The sequence below is a fragment of the Tiliqua scincoides genome, chromosome 1, assembly GCF_035046505.1.
Source record: "Tiliqua scincoides isolate rTilSci1 chromosome 1, rTilSci1.hap2, whole genome shotgun sequence".
NCBI classification, from domain to species: Eukaryota; Metazoa; Chordata; class Lepidosauria; order Squamata; family Scincidae; genus Tiliqua; species Tiliqua scincoides.
In genome coordinates, this window is record NC_089821.1 from 24,488,824 (window position 1) to 24,513,479 (window position 24,656).

General features: G+C 44.2%; 1 protein-coding gene across 10 annotated transcripts in view; it reads right to left on the minus strand.

The window, feature by feature from the left end:
- Positions 1 to 24,656, minus strand: part of DGKZ (diacylglycerol kinase zeta) — a 131,959-nt gene that overhangs the window by 20,240 nt on the left and 87,063 nt on the right. For 9 of the 10 annotated variants that reach the window (XR_010794761.1, XM_066634479.1, XM_066634486.1 and 6 more), the window contains 18 exons: positions 22,358 to 22,426; positions 21,746 to 21,817; positions 20,258 to 20,374; positions 20,081 to 20,152; positions 18,114 to 18,209; positions 17,920 to 18,002; positions 17,015 to 17,075; positions 16,571 to 16,684; positions 16,294 to 16,434; positions 14,527 to 14,605; positions 13,893 to 13,948; positions 12,849 to 12,911; positions 10,785 to 10,858; positions 10,540 to 10,651; positions 9,502 to 9,701; positions 7,863 to 7,963; positions 7,396 to 7,475; positions 3,608 to 3,677 (listed from right to left, as the gene is read on the minus strand). Coding sequence is in view for 9 of the 10 variants with exons in the window: in XM_066634479.1 (XP_066490576.1) it covers positions 3,608 to 3,677; positions 7,396 to 7,475; positions 7,863 to 7,963; positions 9,502 to 9,701; positions 10,540 to 10,651; positions 10,785 to 10,858; positions 12,849 to 12,911; positions 13,893 to 13,948; positions 14,527 to 14,605; positions 16,294 to 16,434; positions 16,571 to 16,684; positions 17,015 to 17,075; positions 17,920 to 18,002; positions 18,114 to 18,209; positions 20,081 to 20,152; positions 20,258 to 20,374; positions 21,746 to 21,817; positions 22,358 to 22,426 (1,660 nt within the window). In the remaining variant the exon portion in view is untranslated. The remainder of the gene's footprint in view (positions 1 to 3,607; positions 3,678 to 7,395; positions 7,476 to 7,862; positions 7,964 to 9,501; positions 9,702 to 10,539; positions 10,652 to 10,784; positions 10,859 to 12,848; positions 12,912 to 13,892; positions 13,949 to 14,526; positions 14,606 to 16,293; positions 16,435 to 16,570; positions 16,685 to 17,014; positions 17,076 to 17,919; positions 18,003 to 18,113; positions 18,210 to 20,080; positions 20,153 to 20,257; positions 20,375 to 21,745; positions 21,818 to 22,357; positions 22,427 to 24,656) is intronic. The other variant, XM_066634455.1, reaches the window with a different exon arrangement.

Sequence of the window (24,656 nt, forward strand, 5' to 3'; positions counted from 1 at the left end):
ATGGGGATTATATTCCTTTATCTTATAAAAAATTGTTAGGTTATGTCGAAGATTCTGAAGGTGTATTGTACTTCAGTAAATAAGTAAGTATCTTGCCTCCTACTCTAAATATGCATCAATCAGAGCAGACAAAATAGTTCTTTCATTTTGTATGCACTAACTACAAAGCTATCATCTGAAGTCTCCTGAAGAATGAAGGATGGGCTAGCTACAACTCAGGTAAGGGCAGTGGTTCCAAAACTGTGAGCTGTGGCTCCCTGGGGAACCATGAAAACCAGCCAGGGGAGCCTGGAATACTTGTGAATAAGCCTGCCTACCTATACAACGTATAGGATTGGAGCCCTAATGGGGAGCTGAGGCCAATGGCCCAGTAGGTCAAGGGAGCTGCCAGTTGAAAAAGTTTGGGAACTACTGGGTAAGTGGATCATGTTGCATTAACGGGTTTTCTTTTTCTACTCCAATCCCTATATGGCTGTGGTCAGGGCTGAGGTTGCTATGGCTGGGCCCTGCAAAGACTGGGGAATTCACCCTGGGAATAGAGCAGGAATGGTGAGGGGGAAGGGAGGGGTGTCCATGACACAAGCCAGAGCAGATTAGAAGAGTGAAAGAGCCTCGTTTATCCTGTCCTGGGGAGAGATTTACAGCCACAGCACTGTTGATGGAGGCCAGTAATTCAACCATTTTAATGAGCCTGTGTTGCCCTTGAATGCCACTCCAGCCTTTTTCATTGACACATTTTCCTCAATTTGGAACACGCTGCTGGGAAACTGGCAAAAAACAAGAAAATAATCTGCAGCAGTAATATCTGGGAACAGGATCCTCATACATGGGCAACACAAGGGCAATTCCTCCCTTCAGTGAGATCCCATAAAGCAAAACAGAAAAACCACACTCGTGCACAAAAAAAGTAATTGGGAATCTTTTTTCTAGAGATCAGAGATTATGTAATAACTTGCATTTGGAGGGGCTGTTTATTTTGGGGGAGGGGTGCAGTAAAATGAAACAAATAGTTGAGCAACCAACATGCATACAAGCGTAGCTCCATTTAGCCTCAAAACCACCACCACCACCACCACCACCACCACCCTGTTCCATGAGATGGGGGGGGGTTTGCAGGGAAGGGAGGGGGCTCTAAACAAAAGAAAAAGAAAACCCAGAAGCAGAAGTCAAATGGGAGAAGGAAAAGCCACCTGAGGGATGGGCAGAGAAAATGCTTCAGACCCAAGGCAAGATTATAGCATGCGATCACCTCCCAGGCCTTGACAAGCCTGCCCACTACAGTTTCCTGCTCCCTAGTGTGAAATTCCACAGCACCAGGTGCTTCCTCCATCCATTAGGCCTCTCAGGCCTTGTTGCTGGTGCCTGCTACGGCCTCGCCAGAGGGAGGCATTCTGGCTTTGAGACTCACTGCAGCAAAAAGGCCCAGCCGGCCATGCGAGCTGCTCCCTGCGTTTTGGGGAACTCATTCCAGCATTGATGGCTACGAGGGCACAAAAGCTTCTATTGTCCCAGCCTGTGGGAGAGCCCCAGAGCCTTGCTAGAATCAAAAATGAGAAAGAGCACAAATGCATTAGTAAGAGTTAAACTCATAGCTCGGAAAGCTTTAGGAACACACACCAGCCCCTCAGGTGGGGGGCAGACGGGGGAGAGGGAAGGGGCTGAAAAGGAGTTGGAACAAAGCTGTGTTTATAAACAAGTCTCTGCTGCCCTGTGGAGCACTTGGGGGTTCTTGCTAAACACAGCCAGTTGGGTCACAGGCCCAGCAAAGAAAAACACAAAACAAAACTGGCCACTCTCCCTCCCCCGCCCTCATTACTCCCCAGTGCAAATGCTGTAATTGAATTTGATGCACAAAAGATCACTCTGAATGCAGCAACCAATGCTGGGTCCTCACACCTTTTCCTACAGAGCCACCTGCTGGAGAAGAGCAGGATCAATGTGGCCAAGTGATGAGACTGCAAGAAAAGCAAACCTCACCTCCGGCTACTATTATTATTATTAACAGGATTTATATACTGCCTTTAAACAGAAAGTACACAAAGCAGTTTACAGAGAAAATCAAACAAACAACTAATGGCTCTACCATCTACTACCACTCTGCTCTGTGGCGATACCCAGCAGTGTCTCCTGCTGGGAGAATTCTGAATGTGCTCTTTTTGGTATTCTTGCATCCAGGGTTTAGATTCTGCTCTACTGGAATTAGAAGTTAAAGAAAAAAGATGGACTGTTCAGTGGCTTTTCTCTAGCCCAGCCTCTACAGAGCTTTATAACCTGTAGTAATTGCTATGACAGGACAGAAGATGACATTTGAAGCAAGCAGCAAGAAGTCAGGTATGCAATTTCTGATTTAGAATACTGCAGTCAGCCTGTGGGCCTGTAAATACTGTCTACAACAGGTCCGCATTTCAGGACCACTGTGACATTGAGAGGGGTGGCTGCTCGAGGGGCAAGCCTTCTCTGTAGTGGCACTACAACTATGGAATTCCCTTCCAAGGGAACTCCCTTCCTCATGGCTTTTCGGCAAGGGCTCAAAACATACCTGTTTCGCCTGGCATTTGGTTGCTGAGTGGATATTTGCCCTCTGGGCCTCTGAAATATGGCTGTGACTTGACTGCTTCCCTAGACTAATTTGTTCCCCATTGTCCCAATGCTATTTGTTAGATTTTGTTCCATTTTGGCTTACATTTTGCTATGTAGTGTTAAAATTAATGTTTCAGTGCCTTGTTTGTAGTTTTTCTTTATACCTGTTGTGATACTTTATTATAAAGCTTTGTAAGCCGCCTTGGGCATTTGCTTTGGCATGGGAAAGGCAGGATATAAATTTCTTAATAAATAAAAATAAATAAAATTTTTTTCAGGGCAGGGCATGATTGTTCCCTCAGTTCCTTATTAGGGCAAACACACTCACATTGGTCAAGCAGTTTCTATTCCAATGGCTAGTAATTAATGAACTGGTTATTACTTTTTATCAAACATACACGGCAGCCTTTTCCTGCTGTGCATCTTTTATGTGAAGGAAAAGAATAAACTAGGAGGCCAAGGATTCAGCTGGAGTGACTTTGCCCAGAGGCTATTGAATATATATTCAGTACATACGTATGTACTCAAATGCCTTGATTTAGGTGGATTTGCAAGCTAAGGTATCTCCACGCTCCAAAAGGCCTTTTATACTTTTTGTCTGATTGTTGTTATGTGTTTTTAATGTGTTGCTTTTTTGTATTATTGTTGTAAGCTGCCTTGGGTGCCTTCGGAGAGTAAGGCAGGAAATAAATATAGTAAATAAATAAATATTCACATTCAAAAGGGAAAATCAAGATGGCATTATTAGGCACAGGTGTTGCTCTGAGAGTAGAAGAGGTGGACCAGGCCTGCTCCCCTCTATTTAGAAAGTAGTTAAGAAAATGAATGCAAAAATTCAACAGGGAACAAGCAACATTTCACAAAGAGCCACCCAGCTCTATTTGGGTTCTACCTAACAGAAAAATCTGATTATAGAAAACTTTCCCATTATAGTGCCCACTATGGGAATATTAGTCAGTGGAAACTTTCATACTTTGGCTCCCATCTCTGATTCTTTTTACATATCTGCACACACATATGTACTCACAGTCCAGAAAGCACCACTTGGGGGACAGTTTCTGGCATGACAGTGTCTTTGGTTTGGCTCCGTCCCCCTCCTGCAACAAAAGAAGCAAAATGAATCAAGTATCCAGTTCTTTTCCATCCTGTTCCCTTCTCACAAATCTCTTACAGCTTGTTCTTGTGCAGGCAGCTCAGGTAGACCCTAATATATGCATTTCAACCACAGGATGGAAATAGGTAGGCAGAAAGCTAGAGCACATGGATGTAGCTCAACATAGACACACTGAACCAATACTGATGCAAGCTCATCATGCAGGACATGAGGCAGGAGATGGGAAAGAAGGTGCCTCTGACAGTGACACAGAAGATACACACCTGTGGGAACAGGTTCTGTATAGTGGGAGGGCATGGAGGGAAGTCCTGTGGAAAGGTAAGGAGCTAGGTTACCACAACTGTTATGCCCTTGTACCTCTCCCATAGGAATAGCAAGGAATGGCCCTCACACCTGCTTCAGGAGCCAGATGCCACCACACCCATGTTAGTCTGTGTAACCCAAGAGCTGGGCCTACAAGCAGGCAAATGGTTACAAGTGTGGTTAAGGTTTTGAAGAGGCAGTGAAATCATGTGCTACTCCAGCCCAAGTGCTCTAGTTTTACCGAATGCTTCAGGCTGCACTGGCCCCCTCCCAGGTGCAACAACCTAATTACAGTTTCTCCTGCAGTTTTATTTATGGTCCGCATAGAGCATCAGGGATTTCTCCACATCCATTGCTGTAAGTTACTTAGCTGGCTAACAACCGAGTGCTGTACAAAGGGTGAATCAGAAATGCATATGTAGTGGAGCAGGCTTGTGGGAAGGAAGAGAAAGAGAGAGGTTGGCTTACAGACAGTTGCCCACCCATCTAAGTTCCTTTGGAACCAAGTCCTACAGGATGGCCTTCTTCATACATTCACTTGCATGAGCCAGAACTGGAAGTCAGCAGCATTTCCCAGCTAAAAGTTACTTCCCAGCTGTGTCACTTCAGCAGTTGCCTGACAAGGTACAAGCATTTCTCAGAACTGGAGGCAGCTCAGTTCTGAGCCTTTGGACTAGGACACAGTAGAAACCCATGTAAACACCAGTCCTTGCTGGTTGCAATTCTCTCCAGGTTGAAGGAATAAGTCAATTACTACTTTGGCAAAACATCTGGAACAAACTACACTAATGCTTGACATGCAAAACAAACTTTTCTTTGTGCAGATAAAGCAGTACAGAAGAGAATTTGCATTGATCATCCCTTGCTCTAGCTCAGTAGTTACCTCTTTGCACTGGCGTCGCTAGGGGAGTGCGGGGGGAGTAGTCCGCACCAGATGACGCGCCGTGGAGGGTGACGCGCCCTGGGGGTGACGTGCTAACATCGCAGGGTTAGGAGCTACCATGTTGTGCCATACACCGTTGGATGCAGAATGGCCAGCGGAGTGCAGTGCAGAAAACAGAATTGAAATTGCTCCTTTCCTTCAAAAGTTATGGCCAAAAAACCAGAAGGAAAAAATGCATGGAGCCATATATGGAAAGTGAATGTGAGCCGTATCTGTTTACTCGCGAGTAGGCAGACTTGCCTTAGTCCGTTGGAAAGGGCAGGCTGAGAGGAATCCAACAACACCAGAATGGTCCCGATCCAATGAATGCAGCCCCCCCAAAACACCTGAAAAGCTCCCCCAGCTGCAAGTCTGAGCCTGAGCCCAAAACGAAGTCACGTGGCCGTGTTTACTTGTGAGTAGGTGAACTTGCCTTAGTCGAGGCAGGCTGAGAGGCTCCAAGGACATCAGAATGGTCCTCATCCAATGAGTGCAGCCCCCCAAAACACCAGAGAAGGAGGTTCCCCCCTCCCAGCTGCCTCCCTCCCAGTCTATGGAGCCTTATGGAAAGCAAAGCAGCCTCACAGTGATGTTTACTCGTGAGTAGGCAGATGTGCCTTGGCTGGTGGTCAGGCCAGGCAAAGGGGAATGTGAGGACACCAGAAGGGTCCTGATCCGATGGGGATGGAGCACAACAGAAGGCAGCCTCCCCGCCCCCCCTAAAAAGAACAAAAAAGAGGCTTGAACTGGTAAAGGGAAAGTTTTCTGTTTTGCACTTGCAGAGCCAGGAGGGTCTTTGTATTGATATGTCTGAAATAGAAGAACTTTAAACTGGGCACTGGGGAGGGCTGGAAATCTCACTGATTCTTTTAGGGGGGTTGTTATTGGAGGCAGACTACAGGGTAAGCCCCATTGACCACTATGGGACTTACTTCAGAGTAGATTCACTTGGTGGAACAGGACTGGCTTCCACTTATTTAATTATTTTATTTTAATTTAATTATTTATAATTATTTATTTTAATTTGATTGATGATTTCACTTCCAATGGGTCCTGGACAGATTGTTATTCTAAAAAGTGGGTCCCAGTGCTAAAAGTTTGAGAACTGCTGCAATAAGGTGTTAGTAAGTTGACACGGGGCGTGTGTGTGTGTGTGTGTGTGTGTGAGTGAGTGAGTGAGTGAGTGAGTGAGTGAGTGAGTGAGAGACACTCTATAAGTTTTCAAAATCACTAAAGTCAGATTTTGGAGGAATAATACCATCATGTTATATATCAATCAATGCGTAATTTCATGCAGAATGCAATGGAACAAACCACATTGAAATATCCGTGTTCTAACAGAAGGTACAGCCAAAAAACTGGTGGGGGTGAGGTGATGGTACATCACCACGCCCACCTGGGGCATTGCCCCGCCCACTACATGGGGTGACATGCAAGCCTCCTGCACCGGGTGACATGAACCCTAGTGACGTCACTGCCTCTTTGAATTACTTTACTCCCTTTTTGTCCATGCTACATATCATGTCAAGCTTAGTTTCTCCTGTTCGTGTTTCTGTATTCACCTTGTAGAAATCAAAAGTTTACAGCTATCTCCACAATCCTCTACTTCAGCGGTTCTCACACATTTAGCACCAGGACCCACTTTTTAGAATGAGAATCTGTCAGGACCCGCCAGAAGTGATGTCATTACCAGAAGTGACATCAAGCAGGAAAATTTTTAACAATCCTAGGCTGCAATCCTACCCACTCTTACCCAGAAGTAAGTCCCATTTACTATCATTGTTAAAAGAATATGCATAGTAGTTTGTTCAAAGTACAGGTTTGTAACATTTCCCCAACTGCAATCACATATCGTGGTAGCATCAAATCTAATATATTAAAAGTAAAATATTGAAATGAATGAGGACCCACCTGAAATTGGCTCGCAACCCACCTAGTGGGTCCCAACCCACAGTTTGAGTAACACTGCTCTGCTTGGACAAACAAGAAAAATCTAGAACTGCTTTATAGTTAAGCAAAGAAGTAACTAAACCACCTCTGTTGGCCTTTCAGCACAGAAAATAAGTTGAAAGCAAGAGATGCTAGTGCTATTTAGTTAAGCTTCATAGGAAGTATAAATACTACGAGGAAATTACAGTGCTAAGAATACTTCCATGAGCATCTTCGACACCATTTAAAATAGTAGTAAAATTGAACCTAGGTAGTTGTCTTATACTGCATTAAACAGTTGGTTCAGGCAGCTCAATACTGTCCACCCAGACTAGCAGTGCCTCTCCAGGGTTTTAGACAGGAGCCTTCCCCAGTCCCACCTGAACATGCCAAGGATTGAACCTGGCATCTTCTGCATACAATGCACATGACTGACACTATTGAGCAACAGCCTGCTCCCCAACTCTAGCATGCTACAACCTTGGAAAGAATGCCTCCACTAATGGAAGATCCTCCCCTTCTTCCAAGAGGTCTGCCAGCATCTCACCTCCTGTAGCCTCTCGATGTGGGTCCGGCACAACTCCAGGTCACTATCTCCTGGCACAACAATAATACCCAGAGGCACAGCTGAAAAGTAAAAACATGAGATCAGGAAATATCTTCCTGCCTGCTAACTCTACCATGACTTCCCAGCTTGCCAAGGGTTCAAGTCAGCAGAGGCTTGGAATCATTTCAGATGTGAAAACCATGCCTGTGATGCTGAGTTCTTCCAGTGCCATACCACCTTACAACATGCAGAAAACTCTGGTGACAGACAAGCTCTTGTCTCTTTCAGATAAGAGCTCCGTCATCAGAGTTTCCTGCATGTGGGAAACTTGTACTATGTGACAAGTTTGTATTTAAACTAGTCACCTGCCCAAATAATCTTGTTATGAACAAATGTGTTCAGGACCCAAAATGTTCACGCAGACTGCCTTACTCTCATAACCTTGCATGAGAGTGTCAACTACTCACAAGCCTCCTTGAGCTTCTCTTTGTCATAGTGAAGTGACTCATAGTCGTGCATGCCAACTCGATTTACACGAATTCGCAGTCGCTCTGGAACCGGCTGCTGGCTGCAGGTGTAGCAGGAACAAAAAGTAATGGGATAATTAGTGCTGGACTACTGAAAAGGGGAAGACATCGTGTGTGGGGAAAGTGCAATTTACAGGCTGAAAAAGTCCCCAGATGGCAACAGGAAATGCTCTCTAATAGTCATTATTGTTATTTATTTTCCGAGTTAGCTGATACATTGATATCCTGTCTTTCTTCCATGAAAGAACTGAAGGCAGCATCCAAGTCATCTCCCACCCAGACTCAGACTCAACCAGGCTTCAACTTGCAAGGCTGCATGAAGTGTTGCTTCTGGACAAGAACTCAAAGCAGTAACTGCTCCAATTGAGCACAATCTTTGAGTCTTGAGGCCTAGGAAAAGGTTTAGCACTTCCAGATAAAATTCATTTTAAAAAAAGAGAGAGAGTAAGGGCCCAATCCTATCTTCCAGTGCCAATGCAACCATGCCAATGGGTGCACAAAACATCCTGCGGTCTGGGAGCAGTCATGGAGGCAGTCATCACCTCCTCAAACTAAGGGAATATTTGTCCTCTTACCTCGGGACTGCATTGGTGCTGGAAAATTGGATTGGCCACTAACTTGGCCACTAAGTTAGGTTTGTGTGTGCATGGCTAGTGGGAGGGAGGAAGGCTTCACCATTTTTTTTGACTCTGTCTCCTATGGCAGAGAAAGAGCCTTTAATGCCAGTGGTTCCCAAACTGTGGGCTGGGACCCTCCCGTGGGTCATGAACCAATTTTTGGGTTGAAAAAAAAAGTTTTTGAAACATTAAAAACAACAAACATTTGCAAGCAACCCTGAACAGTTTGCAGAAGAAAATTGTTTGCTGGAATGCTGACCTATGAGGTAATCTTTATACCTCCAAATTAAAATGTCACGTTTGCTGATTTTCTCTTGAAATTGGAGTGCTGCAGATCATGTGTGAACACAGTTTCAGCCTTTTGTGTTGCCTGAAAGTCCCTAACTGCACACCTTGCTCTCCAGTTCAGACTTCTGGGTACCCTGGAATGACTGTAAAGGTTTGGGAGAACAGTCCTTGACCTCAATTTCTAGGGAGAGTCTAGCAAATATCTACACACACTATATATATATAAGGTCTTTTGCAGCCTTGAGAGTACAGGACCTTTACTACTATTACTATTATCAATAAAAATGTTTTTTTTCTAGATCTCACTCTTTGGGGGGTCTAGTGGGTTGCGATAAATTGTCATTCTAAAAGGGGCTGCTAAAAATGTTTGGGAAGCACAACTTTATGATGTTGGTGGCGATCTTAATTCTGTTGGATTTTATGAAGTTTTACTTTATCCTTTATACTTCTTAGGTTGTACAGTATTAAATGTACTTTTTGGTTGTTTTCAATACAATGTAACCCATCATGAACCCCTGGAATGTCAGGGGACAGAAGTCTAACTGTCCTAAGTCAGGAACACCTTGAGATCCCAACAACAGCAGGTGCTCTCGCAAATGCACAGAAATGAATACTCTGAAATGATGAGGTTGCACCAAATCCCTGGAGATGCCCACAAATCAGGCAGAACATACTCATTAAGTAGGGGCATGGAGTTGCGCCTCTTGGTCTTCTGCACCATGTTGGCTTGGTTGCGCAGGGAAATGCGGATGCAGGAAGCCCCCAGCTTGCAGGGCTCTCCATCCACTTGCATGGGGATAGCCTTGGATGTGGTGAGCAGCACTTCTCGACACTGGTGCAACCTCTCTCCATGACCACCGACCTGCAGCGCTGCCTGTAAGGAGAGTGAGGCTGTGAATGGGAAAGATCACAACATTCAATCTCAACTGGAGATTCACATGTGGATAGAATTTGGGTACCCACATTATCACTACCAAGGAAATAAAACCCCTACGCAGTGCAGCATAAATAAGGACAGAGATGAAGATAAACCCTGGCGCATAAGGCCCTGCCCTCTGACAACCAACAATATATGTAATAGCAAGCGAAGCCAGTGCTCCATCTAGCCCAGTATTGTCTGCTCAGCTTGGCAGTGGCTTTCTAAGGTCTCTAAAAGGGGGCTTCTATTTGTGCCTCTATAGGCCCAATCCTATACAATTTTCCAGTGCCGGTGCAGCCCTACCAGTGGGGCGTGCACTGTATCCTTTGGAGGGGAGGCACTCACAGAGGCCTCTTCAAGGTACAGGAAAATTTGTTCCCTTACCTTGGGACTGCATTGTGGCTGTACCGGTGCTGGAAAGTCGGATAGGATTGGGTCCTATAACTGGAGATATTTGGTATTGAGCCTGGGACCTTTTGCATGCAAAACATATGCACTACCACCAAACTATGTATAGGAAAGTCCACCAGGGACTGCTACCACAATGCTTGTGCCAGATGAATCCTCCAAGTAAGCTGACAATTGGTCAGCAGGTAGTTTTGCAGAAGTTGCCAACATTCTTGTCCATTAATTTGCATAGTCATCCTTTCAGGCGAAATCCTGAAGTGTTGCAGAGGCCATGAGTCAATGTTGTTCCAGGCAAGCATGGCCCAGAGCACAAAGGGAACTATCTTTTTGGTTAAGGAGGGTTATTTTTTGCCTTAGGTTCATCAGCTGTGCTATGTTGACTTACCAGGGATGTCATAGTGAAGCCAATGACTTCAAGGCAGCCATCATCATGGCGCTGGGGCTCAAAGTCATGGTGTTCCCCAGGGTTGCCCCAAGGCATGGTGCCTGCACAGTACCTGCATATAGACAGACAGTGCTAGTGAAGGAAAGTGGAGGAAGTGCATGATGGAATGAAAAGAAGGAAGGGCAGAAAAGAGAGCCTAGATTGTTTGGTGATCCTTTGGCAGAGACTAGAAAGAGACCACTGACCTTGGAATGTTCAGGAAGACAAGGCATTGAGGTTTCAGATCTTGGATCTTCGGGGTCAAGTCTGTCCCATCACACTGATGTACAAAAATGGGGGAGGGGGGAAGAAAGAGCAACAGTCAGATTCCAAGGCTGGCTACACGAGGAATGAACCACAGATCTGGAAGCATCTTTTAAAGTCCTAACTCTCTTCTATTTAGCAGAGGACCAATTCAATGAATGTAAGATCCATTCCAGTGGTTGCTACTGGTGTCTCCTTAGTGTTTATTTTTAAGATTGTAAGTCTCTTGGGACATGGAATCATCTTCTCATTCTTCTTGCTACATCCATCAGTTTGAGAAGGGTGTGTGTGTTTTGGGGGCGGGCGGGCGGAGCAGTACAGTAATTACTCCCAGAATGCTGCTTCCTTTAGCATAGTTTTATTAAGGGGCAGTCTGTCCTGGATGTGACTGACAGCGACTGCGGTCAGGCAGCAGTATTTTCCAGCTACTGCAAACCAATCAGCATCAGTTTCTTCCTGAACTGCTGTCTCACAAAGTGCTTGGCTTGTAGGAACATCCAACATGTTATGTGAGGTGTTAATGTATATAAATATTCTAAAATTTGCCTGGAGCTGGATGTGGGTGAACAAGCTGAAATTAAATCCTGATAAGACAGAGGTTCTCCTGGTCTGGAAGTCCATAACTCTGGTATTGGGCTATCGTCCTGCTCTGAAAGGGGCTGCACTCTAAAGCAGCAGATTCTCAGCTTGGGGTGCTCCTGGAAGCAGTTGCTCCCAGATTTCCAGGTGGTGGCTGTAGCTAGGGGAGCCTTTGCTCAGCTTCAGCTGATTTGCCAGCTGTGACCATACCTGGGTCACTCAGACCTGACCACGGTGACCATTCCATTGTGACATCAAGATTAATTTATTGCAGTGGGCTCTTTGTGGGGCTGCCTCTGAAAGACTGTCCAAAAACTACAGTTAGTGCAGAATGAAGTTCCTGGGGTTCAATGGTTCCGTGTGGTTCCTGGGGTTCTTTGGTTCAACTCAGTCAGGCTGTTGTTCAGTGAATACACTGGCTGCCAGTTCATTTCTAGGCTTGATTCAAAGCACTAGTTTTGACTTTTTAAAGCCCTCTATGGCTCAGGTACAGGGTATTTGAGGGACTGCCACTTTCCATACAATTCAACCCATCCTCTCAGGTCATCAGAGGGGACCCATCTAACTGTGCCACCACCAGCAGAGATGAGGGTGGTGGAGGTAAGAAATAGGCCTTCTCGGTGGTTGTGGCTCATCTGTGGAATTTCCTTCTCCTGGAATTGAGAACACCACCATCTCTGGAGTCCTTTTGGTGGAGTCTTTTTATTCAGGGAAGCTTATGTATTCTGACACTTGGAGGGGGAGCTGGTGCTTTATTATGAAACGTCTTTTAATTGTGATCCAAATTGATTGTGTTTTATTGCTTTCATTGTATAAAACAATGTTCTAGTACTGTTTTATTTTTAAGCTGCCTTGAGTGCCCTTAGCAGGGTATAAAAGTGGGGTATAAATTCTATAAATAAATAATAAAAAATAAATAAAATCAGTGGTTGCCAAACTGTGCCAAGCCGGGATTACCGTTCCAGGTGTGGCAGTGGCAAAGCCTTACCGTTCCACCCAACAGTCTGCATTTGTTGCGCCCTATTGTCGTAGAGCTTCGTGGTGTGCAGCTTCTTCCATTGCATGTCACCCCAGAAGGCTCTGTGCTCTAATTTCCCAGGGGAAGTACTGCCCAGTACGAGGCTCTATGACAATCAGGTGCAATGAACGTTGGCTGTGGGGCAGAATGGTAAGACTTCGCTATTGTCACAACTCACCCAGAATGAATATTCTGGTATGCTGGATCCAGCTCATGGGCTGGGGTTTGGATGCCCCTGATCTAAATAATTCTTAACCACCACCAAATTCTCATTGCCTTTCAAGGGACCATTCTTTCTTCCACTGCAACCATCTTTAACATGGCAACATCGCCTCGCCCTCTCACCCCCATCCAATAATTCCTCTCTCCATCACCCTTGTAGAGCCTGCCAGTCCTACAAAACACTCACCACCACCTTGATGTGCTTTGCTAAGTCTTTGGAGCTCCCTGTGAGGAAGTCAGAGAATGCTGTCTGTCAGGAAAAGAGAAACACTGTTAACCCACAGATGTTCACCATGCACTAAACCTGCACAGTTCTTGAAGTAAAAGCTGAGAAGGCAGATGGATTTCATTCTCCAACTTCTACATACTTTGCAGTGGACAGAGAAGAAGAGCATCCCAGTGTCTGGACACAAGACAACTGCAAGTAAGGAGAACAGACATTATGCTGCGTGGAATATCCCTACTCCCGTCTGCTCCTTATTTTACTGCTCCCCTATTTTTGTAGTCTAGTGCCTGGCCCACACTACAGCAAAGATGAGAATGTACAACAGATTGCAGATTTCACAGATGCACATCTGACCTGTGCAGATTTTAGTGTGAACAGGTGACTTTGGTTTCACATCAAGACTTCCTCAGCTGCACCAGAGTTTTCCAAGTTCTTTTCAAAGCCCTGGTGATGTTTTCCACCCACTAAATGCCACTAAACCAGCATTTCTCCATTTTTTTCCATTTCCCACAAATTCTACCAACACTACCAATCTACCATCAATGCTTGCTTGCTCCATTGTTTCAACTGTTCGTTGAATTCTGCAGAGACTAGCTTACATTACACTACAGGATCTCTCCGAGGACAAATCTATAATGGGTGCCTTTTCAAGGGTCAGATACATACCTAATAACCCACAGACTTGAAATCCAGAACGTGCTAGTCCTTTTGGCACTGAAGCTGACCCAGACTGTATACTAGCTGTCAACAAAAGGCTTTCCTGCAGCTGTTATGATGTTGTCTCACACATTCAGTTAGAACTGACACCAACATGGATACGAACTCCAACATAATGTCATGCATTCCTCCACAGAAAGTATTTCGAACAAATGCTTCAAATGAAACAGTTACACAGGAACCAGACTGCAGAGGCTACATATGTTCCAGTGAGTGATGTTTTAGGTATATTAAGAACAAGGCAGCCATTCATAACTATGACATGATAAAATATCTGGATGAACTCACCCCAGCATAGAACATTTTATTCCGAAATCGACTGTTAAATTTCTCCGGATTGGCCTCTAAAGAAATATTTAAGTTATTGGTCATTTGTTCTCTGGATGAATTCCTACCTCCCACGCCTCCCCCTCACTAGTGCTGTTCATTCTCAGCAACACCTTATCTAGAGGCACATCTCTCCTTAGAAAAAAAAAGCAGGGCACCTAAAGGCTATCTCCCTCCCAACACTGCAAGGCTGCCCATCCCTCCCCACAATGCATTAATGGATTGAACTGCACCACTAAGTCTGGAACAGGGGCAGTATTATTACAGCACTAAAACTAATTTTATATATCTATATCTATATAATAATGGCCTCTACTCCCTAAGGGGAGGGAGCAGGGGGAGGCAGTGACGCAGTTCCCAGGATTGCATTGCTAAGGGGGCTGCAGGGACTGGTATGCACTTACCAGTCCCTGCTGCAGCCTCCTGGGGTGCAGGGAGCCCTGCATAACTGTTTGCAGGGCTCCCCAGCCTTCAGAAAGTGAAAGCGAAGAAATTGCGCTCCACTTCTGGTTTTGTGGAGGTGGGGCGCAATTGCTCCACTTTCACTTTCTAAGCTTTGGGGAGTTCTGCAGATGGTCCCCCCATTGCCACTCACCTCGGGACTCATGGAACTCTAGTGTCACCCGAGCATCAAAACCAAGGCTGAAATAATTGTTGAAGACATCAAGAGGAAGCTGAAATGGAGAAACAGAACACAGAGTCCAGGATGATGATGAAGGCAAGGCAACTTTACAACTAGTCTAGGGATACCTGTACATAACCAAATAAGCAAAACAGAGGTCAATTAATGCAAACTCTTCTTCCCAAGAGGCCACTAATTAGGAAATGTGTCATTCTTTGACAAGAGCCAAGTGCTGTGAGCATCAGTGGCTGTGAAATGCCCTCTTGGAATTTACAGCCCTAGAAATGGCAGCTTCAAGTCAGTCTATTTTACTTTCCTTTTTGACTTGTGTTCAGGTTGTTTCTTAAGCAGTGATAGATACTGGATTGAATTAATTAGGTTTCATGAAGAAGGGTGCAAAGGTGCTTTCTGCCATTAGGATATACTCAAATCTTTTCTCTGACCGTTAACTAGGTAGAGGTGAAGCTCTGAAGGCAAGAGATTCTACACAGAGACACCTCCCACCAAATCTTAAATTGTAATTGAGATTCCTTACAGGGTTTTATAGTAAGAAAGCAGTCTTTTTAAACCTTGGCAGGCTAAACCCACAGAGGTCCTAAGCCTAGAGGAGGGTATATCAGGGACAAACTAGTTGGGTGCAATATTAAAAAGGACCATGAGGGTAAATAGGAAAAGCTGCTTGTAAACAAGCATCAGAATCAGAAGTGGCTAAGGAAGGAAAGGGTGCATAACCTTTTTCTCCTGCCCGTTTCTCCACTTCCAATAGTGTTCTATCGCAGTTGCAAATCTCTGTTCGCCTACATTTGCAACTCTGGGGGGGGGGGACGACACCCTTGAGCAGGCCGATTTGGAACTAGGAATTTGTGAGAAGAGAATGGATAGGTCTCTGTTATAAGTTTAGGTGCACCCCTCCCCCCCAAAAGAAAAACCCCTAAGGAGAAAAGCTCCTTGAGGTCATTTTTTTCTGGCCCCAAGATACTGATTTCTCTGGAAAATGTCAGCCCTGATGGATTTTGTGTCATTCCATTGTATAATCCAAGTATAACTAAATCCTGTCCTAAAACGTTTGTGCACATTACAAACGCACAACCCACAGTGATTGTGAGTAATCCTTAGTTACAATTTAAAACCTTAATGAAGCACAGATCCGAACAAAATAAGTATGCATGAAAATTATATAAATTATTTTATTCAGGAACTGTTTACATAAGCTGACCTTCTGGGGTGGACCCAATAAAAACCAAGAGGATCTCAGTTACATTGCCTTTTAATGCAGAAATGCAAATTTTGCCCTATATTTAGGTTTTTGTGAAATTCAGCAAAATTCATTGCACCTAAATATGCATGTGCGTTTTAAAGTTAAGGACAGTGGTCCCAGGATCATTCCGGAACTTCACCGCTTTCTGCTTTCCACTCTTTGAAATGACTACTTATGCTATCCTAGTTTTTCATCTTATTTTTCAGAGGCTACTTATCCATCTTTATTCAAGCTTGATTTGTATCCCACTAACTGACTGACACAATTCCAGTAAAATTAGCAAGGGAAGAGTTTTCAAACCCATGTTCCTCCCTGCCATCTGACATCTATCATTAGGTTTAGCTAATCCATTCAATAGCTGACTTTTGGAAAGAAACAAGCCACAGAGATGGCTTCTAAGCAGATCTTGTCTAGGTTTGGTAGCTGACTTAAGAAGACAGGTACAACGCTGTGTTTAACAACGACAATATTGCGGGTCTCACCTTGTCCGTAGCTGTCTCATCCTTCTCGTCAGCGTTTGCCTCGAGATTTGGCTCCACCTGTAGATTCCAGCGGTCAAGCTGCACAATCTCTCCCTCCTCTACATGAGATAGGATTTTGGACAGGGGCTCATCTGTGTAACCCTGTGGGTTGAGATGTGTTCCATGAGGGACTGAGGCAAAACAGCGAACACCAGTTACCTTCATTTAACCTTAAAATTACGCACAATACTAATCGGGAACACAGTCAACTACTGAATTGGAAACAGCAAAGTCTTACCCCGCCCCAGTTCAATGTCCTTGCTAAGTCATTTCCTGTCCCCAAAGGAAGGATAGCAACAGGAGGCGGAGGGTTCAGGCGTAACTGGTCCAAGATAGAGAGGATCCATCCCACCTATTCAGCCAGAAAAGACAGAAATTAGGGCAGAAACTGAGGTGTCTGCCAGAAGTCTCCCATGTTTTTGCTTGTACCTTTTACTGCCAAAAGGGACAAATAATTTTTCTTCTGGGACAGGAATGATGCTTTGTGAGAGAACCCCATGCCAATATCTCTTTCACCTTTCTGTGGGCTATGCTAATCATGTTTCTCTCCCACTTGGTAGTCAAGTGGAGGGCCAACACAAATGGAGAGTGGGAACATGTAAGGTGAACATAGGACTCTTACAATAAATAAGCCTGACCCTAAGTGGGCTCATCAAGGGCTAAAGGGTCCATGACCACTTACCGTACCGTCTCCCCCACAGGCCAAAATTCGTAGGTTGTGCACTTTACGGTACATCTCTAGCCTGCACAGAAACGAAGAAGAGTGATGGTTAAAAAGGCAGGAATGGAATGACCACAATGAATCACAACCATATCGGTTGTGCAAACATTGTGCAATGAATTCCTACAGAGTTTCTACAGCCTTTTGGCAATGTAGAAGTCCAATGAGAACCACAGAGACCAAGTAAGAACTGGCGTGAATACTTTTATCATTGGAACCATTCATTTTCCTGCCACAGTAATCAATCGTTCCTCATAACATCCAAAGCAATTATATGCCTAGGCCACAAGGCGGGGGGGGGGGGGATGACACTGAGGTATTGGGAAAGAGTGACAGTGCTTTGGATTACATGTTAGCAATCAAAACTAAACTTAGATATTTGCTCAAAACTACTAAGTTTTCCTTCCTGCAAAAAGGAAAGGGGTCTGAATAGAAGATGCAATTAAAAAGAGGTCACTTTGGAAGTGGACTTGGTGCCTAACCCAGAGCCATATACACAGCATTGTGATGGATCTGGGAAACTCAAATTCAGTCATGATGTTTGCCTGACTAATCTATCTCATATGTATGTTTGTTCCTTCTGCTGCACTTTCCCTTTAGAGTGGCTTACGTGGGGCTTCCATAGATCCACAGCCACAAAGTCTCAATGGTGCCACAGCACTGGGTGATGCCAAAACCATTCACACTTGTGACATTAAAGTCACAAGTGCTCCTTGGAAGAAGAGGGGAGTACAAATGCTACAAATGAATACATGTGTTATTTCCTAGAAATCTGTCTTTTGTCACTTGGAAGTGAAGAAACCCAACCTCTATAGTCAAGAATTATTGCTGGGATGGGGTTAAGCCTCCTCCATGGTGGTACTCACGCCTCTTTGGGACCTCCTTGGCTAAGGTCAAAGACTTGTCGAGGGTTGAGGTACCACATAAATGACTGGATGATCTTTGTTCCCTAAAAGTATGGAGAAAGGAAAGAGTCAAAAAGACAGGAGATGAACAGCAGCATATGCTAGAACTATAGAACACAAAAACTTGGCCACTCAAAAAAATAAATAAAGCCTACCTGATTCCCACCACTCTTGGGGTTCACAAACACCAGCAGTGGCTTCATAAGTGGTGCTGGAATGGGTTTGATGACAAAGGGTTTCCATCGGCCCTCCTGAAACAGATGCCCAGAACTATGAATGTGAAATGAAGAAATACAAACTCTAACTCATGGGTGCTTGAAATTTTTTTTGCAGGAGGCCCCCTTGCCATTTTATGACCAGTAAACCAACAATTCACAAAGGCATACTGGACAAAATGAGCATAATTTAATTGTATGATAAATGGTAATCTGAACGGAAACTTTGGGCAAAAACTGGAGTTGTGTGCATTTCTCAGTCAGGCACTTAGAAACAGGAATGAAAACAACACATGCCAACACACATTTTGCTGTCTAAAAAGTTAGACCTAGTCTTCAATACATATGGGGTGCTGATTACAAGTTTAGCATCAGTTTTGCCCTATGTCTAGTTTCAGAGGTAAGGCATAGCCTTGTTAGTGAATGGTTCAAGCAGCTTTCTTATGAGAAAGACTATGCTATACCTTCCTCACAAGGAAGCTGCTTGAAACATTCACTAATGAGACTATGCCATATCTCTGAAACTAGATGTGACAGGGCAAAACTGATGCCATTACCCCAAATTCATATAAAACCACATTCATTTTGAAGGTAAAGTTTTTCTGGCCCTCAATTTTGCAGATCTGCATAATGGGAAATAGCTGGGTACTGAATGTTGCAATCATATCCACTCTGGCGTCAATGCTTTAGCACAAAAGGCTGAGATGTTTTCAGAATACATTTTTGTTCCCTCCCAACCCCTAGTCTCTTGGGGCGTCCCATGTGATTTAATCATTTTCTACAGTAATGATGGAATATGAATAGTACGAGTTGATCAAATGTAACCATGGTGGTCCATGTCTTAGTAATATCAAGATTTGATTACTACAATACGCTCTATAAGGAGGCTTCCCTTGAAGACTATCTGGAACGTGCAACCAGTGCAGAATGTTTGTGTGTTCTTGTGTAGTCTCAGGGGCAGTAATCTGGATCAGGATCAGTTCTGGGCACAATTAAAGGTGCTGGTTTTTACCTTTAAAGCCCTTTAAAAGTTTTATCGCTTGGGGCCACAGTATCTGAGGAACTGCCTTCTTCCATATAAAGCGGCATTCCCTGAAGTTATTTGAAGTGGTCCTGCTATGCACGCCACCTTTGGCAGAAGCCAGATTGGCAGCAAGAAGGGACAGACCTTCTCTGTGGTGGCACCATCACTATGGAATTCTCTCTTGGTAGAGAAATATGCCTGCTTTGTTAGCCTTCTGGCAGGAACTAAAAACTTTTTATCTAGCTTTTCCATCCTAGTTTTGCTGATTTGCTTTACTGTATTATTTTGCTGTATTTATGGGTTGCATCATTGGCTTTTTTTTTAAGCCATTAAAATGCATCACTGTGAAGCTGTTTGATTGTGATTTTTATCTTGTTAAGATTCTTTTGTGTTTTTATGCATGTTTAATTGTAAGATTATTTATGCTTTTTTGTAAGTTGCCTTGACTGCCTTAATAATGTGGGGAAAAGCAGGATATAAATATTTTAAATAAATATTAAGAAGCAATTTATTTTAGGATTTTGACATGCTGAAACCAGTTTAACCACACCCTTCACCTAGTCATTCTCTACAGACCTTGGATAATTCTTTTAAATTATGGCACATATTATGGATACTAACAATCTATATTTAATTTTTTTTTTGGGTGATGGTGGTGGTTTGTAAATTAAAATGAGTCACATTGATCAGAATGGGAATGGAAGGAATGATCCACTTGCAGAAGGGGTTCCCCTCCAGGAATGCAGTAGTGGAATATAGCAAATGCAGTAGTAAAGCTGCTACCCCTCTTGCCCAGTACTTCCTTTGTCATTTCCTCAGAACTACTAACTTCTCTGTCTGCACCTTTCACCCTTCAAATGTTCAGCTGTCCTTAATCTCTGACCTCAGGCCCCTTCTTGCTGGATTTCCGTTTGAATGATGTCCTCTTTTTCTTCTTACTTGACTTTAGTGGATTCTGGGAAAAGAACCAATACAACACAAAAAAAGCCACATAAGGAGGGGGTGATTTCAATGGGGCCACCAATGTAAAGGGGAAAGAAAAGCTGAAGGAGGAACACACTTGTGGATGCCGGACCCGCAGAATCCAGGTGGGTGGGACGACAACAGCGGCGTGTGCACCCAGTGAGCAGGGCTCCTCTATGTGCTGCAGCATGAAGCAGGACACTTTACTGTGATACTGAAAGGGAAGGAAAAAAAACAAAAATGACAACAACACAGGGCCAGTTAGTGGCTACAGCAGAGTCAAGCGTAATCACAGCCTTAGGCAGATATAGACTTGGTCTGTACAGCATATGCAGCAGAATGGGATGGGGATTGTGTGGTGCTCTCCTGAGTTGCAGAATGGATGGTACCTCTTTGGACTGCGCACAGGAGAGCAACATTTTTTGAACACTCCCTAGTGGTTTGAGAGGTGGACTTAGACCTGGAAGATCCAGGTTCAAATCCTCCTTCAGCCTCCTGGGTGCTTCCTGGGTGACCTCGGGCCAGTCACTTTATCTCAGCCTCGCTTACCTCACAGGGTTGTTGTGAGGACAAAAAGGAGGGGAGCAGATGCGTACACTACCCTGAGCTCTTTGGAGGAAGGAAGGTATGAAAATGTGAAAAATAAAATAAATTTTAAAAGCCTTTTTTGGTAGTGGCACCTGTCCTTTGGAGTGCCATCTGCTCAAGGGCTGGTAGACACAGCTGTGAAAGAAAGCACTTTGTATGACTGAGCTCGCAAAGGGGCTTTTGCTCTTTCTTTGCTTTTGTTCTGCTGCTGCTGCCGCTTAGTTTGCTGCTGTTGTTGAGGACTCCGATTGCCACAGAGGAATTGTATTGATTTTTGTTTTATTTTTATATGGTGGCTATTGGGAGTGTTGCTATTGCTGTATGTTGTCCCGGGTCTTGTGGGAGAAGGACGGAATGAAAGCTTTAAAAAATAAACGCAGCAACAAAACGTCTGCCAAAAAGAAGGCTCGGCTGCAACAGGCAACGTGCTTCTCCCTGCTGGGGAACGCATTTTGTTTTTAAGCAGAAGAGAGCGTTCAACCGTGGCAGTCACCATCTGCAGGGGTATAGGCTATTCTTATGGCCTTAGGATTTAACCACCTCATTCTGTTGCATGTTAAGCAGGCATGTGCCCAAGGAGCTTGTAATTCAGTGCTTTCCCATTGTTCTAATCCTATGACCCAGGAAGAGACACTCTTAGGAAAGACAGAAGGGGGGAAAGGTGATAAGAGAAACAATGAGTGGGAAGAGTGCTGGGACTGGACGTTAGCAATGTGGTTCCAATTCCCAGTTTCCCCAGCACTGGGTGGGAACCATGAGAATTCTCTTTCAACATCAGTTCCCCATTTGAAAAAATGCGCACAGTGGCAAACTTATCCCTCTGTGAGCATAGATGACATGGAGACTGAAAAGACAAATCACTATGCAAATGATAATAGCATCAGAGGCTTCATTAAGTAGCCTCGCTGTATGCTGAGGGAAGGTGGCAGGGAAGCAGAGCTGCATGGGTGTAAAAAAAAAGATGGCAATTTAACAAACAGGTACATGCTGCACTCACTGCTTGCTTACACCAGGAACAGCTGATGGCTATAATTTCCTTGCTGTGAAAGGCAAATTTCTGCTGGAAACCCTGCAGAGAGAAAGAGGTGGAGGAGAAAAGTGGCGTCACTTCTGGTTTCTTTCTACAGTGCAATGAGAGGCTCGTGGCCCATTAGGCAACAACAACAAAGTGGCCCCATGCCACCTTAAACACGAACAAGTTATTGCAACCTAAGCTTTAGTGGATAACATTCCATCAGACATCTGTCTGTCTGGCCACCATCAATTTGCCTTTATAGTCTTCGCAGGGACTTTGCTTTTCCTATAATACACTAACATGGCTTCTTTCTGAGTATGGTATATTAAGTGATGGATGCTGAACCAAGGGAAAAGATGAGCTAGGTGGAGCTCATGAACTTCAACTGTTCTGGGAGCTCCCTTTGTTTGGCTTGAGATTGGACAAAGCTGCATATTCTGAGAACATACAATGAAGGAACTCTCCTAAGCAACATGGGTTCAACACTAGCATTAGAATCCCTGGATAAAATGCTGCATTTCTGGATCTAATAAGTTCTCTGCATACCAAGACAAGATCCACTGCATCTTCAAGCAAATAAACATTCTCTCTCACCTTTCCACACTGCCGGCATTTCCCTTCCTGGCGCCTCCGGTGCACCCAATGATGCCGCACAACTGTAGGCTACAGGGAAACACATGCACAGTTTTAGGAAAGGGGGGAAGCCAGTCTTAAACTGCCATTTCTCAAGGCTCCTGGACTGTGATGTAGCAGCCTGGAGCAACAGCTGTTGACTTAATGTAATCTAGATATCCAGGATGAGCTCAACTCCATTCCCTGCTCTAGAATCCCTCCCACAATGAACAGCCTCAAAGCCAAAATACTAGTTGTGAGGACTACAGAGAGCATTCTCCAGGAAAGCATGAGTCCTCCCCCAACTCCAGAGAAAACCAGTGCTACTTTGACGATGCCCCCAAACAAGACCACTCAAAACTACATTCTTCACTGCATCTCATTCAGGCATACCTTCCGATCTACATCAGCAGTTCCCAAACTGCGTAGTGCAGCAAGCTCACAGGGGTGCTGCAGGATGTCCCTGGTGGCCTTCCTGGCTCTCCTGGGTGTTGCTATCTTGGATAGCATGAAATCCAAGATGGCAATGCCCAGGAGAGCTGCGAAGAAGAGGCCGCCATGACTACAGTAGGTTTGGGAACTGCTGATGTGTTTGCCATGAGTACTGAAACATGGTCATGAGTATCTCTATGCATCCCTTTGTTCACACACTGAATTACGCATGTCTTTCTGAAACAAATGTTCATTTGCAGGAGTAATGCATAAAAGCTGCCCTGAGGAAAAGGAATAAGTTAAAGGAAAAGTAAACAAGTTCTGTTTAACAGAGATCTATCATAACTCTCCTCATTTTAAGAGGAATAAAGAAGTGGAACCAGTTCAGTTTGGCAGAAGACCACTTTATCTCTCCCACCCTGTAAAATACTACCCACAAATGGAGATGCTGTGAAGAAGTCTCTCTCTCTCGAAAAGTTTTGAGAAGCTAAGCCACATGGCAGGATCAGTTAAAATCCATCCCAGGAGGCCATTTTGCTCAGAGTCCATAAGGATGGTGTTAGGAGTTTCCTGGGGTAGGTACTGGCTAAGGTCACAGGTTCATCATAGGGTCCCCCTGGCTGGGCTGACTCCTCAATACCAGTAAGCAGTAGTAGTGTGTAACACACTGTTAGGAGGTGGGCACCACGGAGGATCTAGTGCAGGACTCCGTTTGCAATAGCACCCTTGTTTTTGAATTCTGCCTTCGTGTTCTATAAAATAGGTAAGACTTAAAAAAAAAATTTAGCAGGCAGCAAGACAGATGCTATTTTATGCTGATCTGTTTTTTTTTTACTTCTGCTCTGCAATGTGCTACTGCTTATAGTTGCATTTAAAATTAATTGATAGTGTTTTATTGCTAATTATTGATTGCCTTATTCTTAATTGCAAGTTGCCCCAGGGGCCTTTTTAAAGGCCATGCAGTGGGACATAAACGCAATACATGGAAGTGGGCAGGTTTTGAGCAAAGGCACCTAATGCCTGAATGTAATAAGTGTCTTGCATCTGCTGAAAAGCGGAGGATGCAAGTGGTGAGAATCAGGGAAAGATGGTCAGGTATTTACTTCTATTTCTTTTTCTGCACCCCTCACATAAGAAGAGACCCAATGGGTCAGACCCAAAGGCCCATCAAATTCAACATCCCATTTTCCACAGTGACCAACTAGGTATATCCTGGAAGTACACAAGCAAGGCACTAGTACTAATGAAGGCGTTAGTATTATCCTACTGGGTCTCCACACCACCCTAGCACCCAGAGGTACATCGTCTCTTAACAAAGAGTATCTACACAGTCATCATTGCTAATGGCCATTGATACACTTGTCCTTCCTGAATTTGCCTGATCCCCTTTTAAAACCATCCAAGCTACTGGCCATCATCTTATCCTTGGCAGTGAATTCATCAATTAATTATTTGTTTTGCAAAGAGGTACTTTCCTCTGCCTGCCTCAAATCTCCTGCTAATCAATTTCAGTGGATGACTGAGTTTTCTTAAGAGACCTTGCGAACTCATCCACTCTAACAACACTCCTACTTCAAAACTATATCAAGAATCAGCAAGGTGATAGTCAAAACCAGGTTTGGCTGCAGATACCCCCTTAATAGCAAAAAAATTTTTAATATTATATTTAAGATCTAGGTTTAGACACTCATCTCACAGCTCATTCTCTCGTGAAATATTTTAAGAGTTAGACTAGTGACTCAGTTCTGATGACTAAGCACTTTATCTTAATGGTTGTTTCATTATAAAAACTGTTACATCAACTACTAGAGAGGTCCCAGATACCATTCCCAAAGAGGTTATGTGTCTG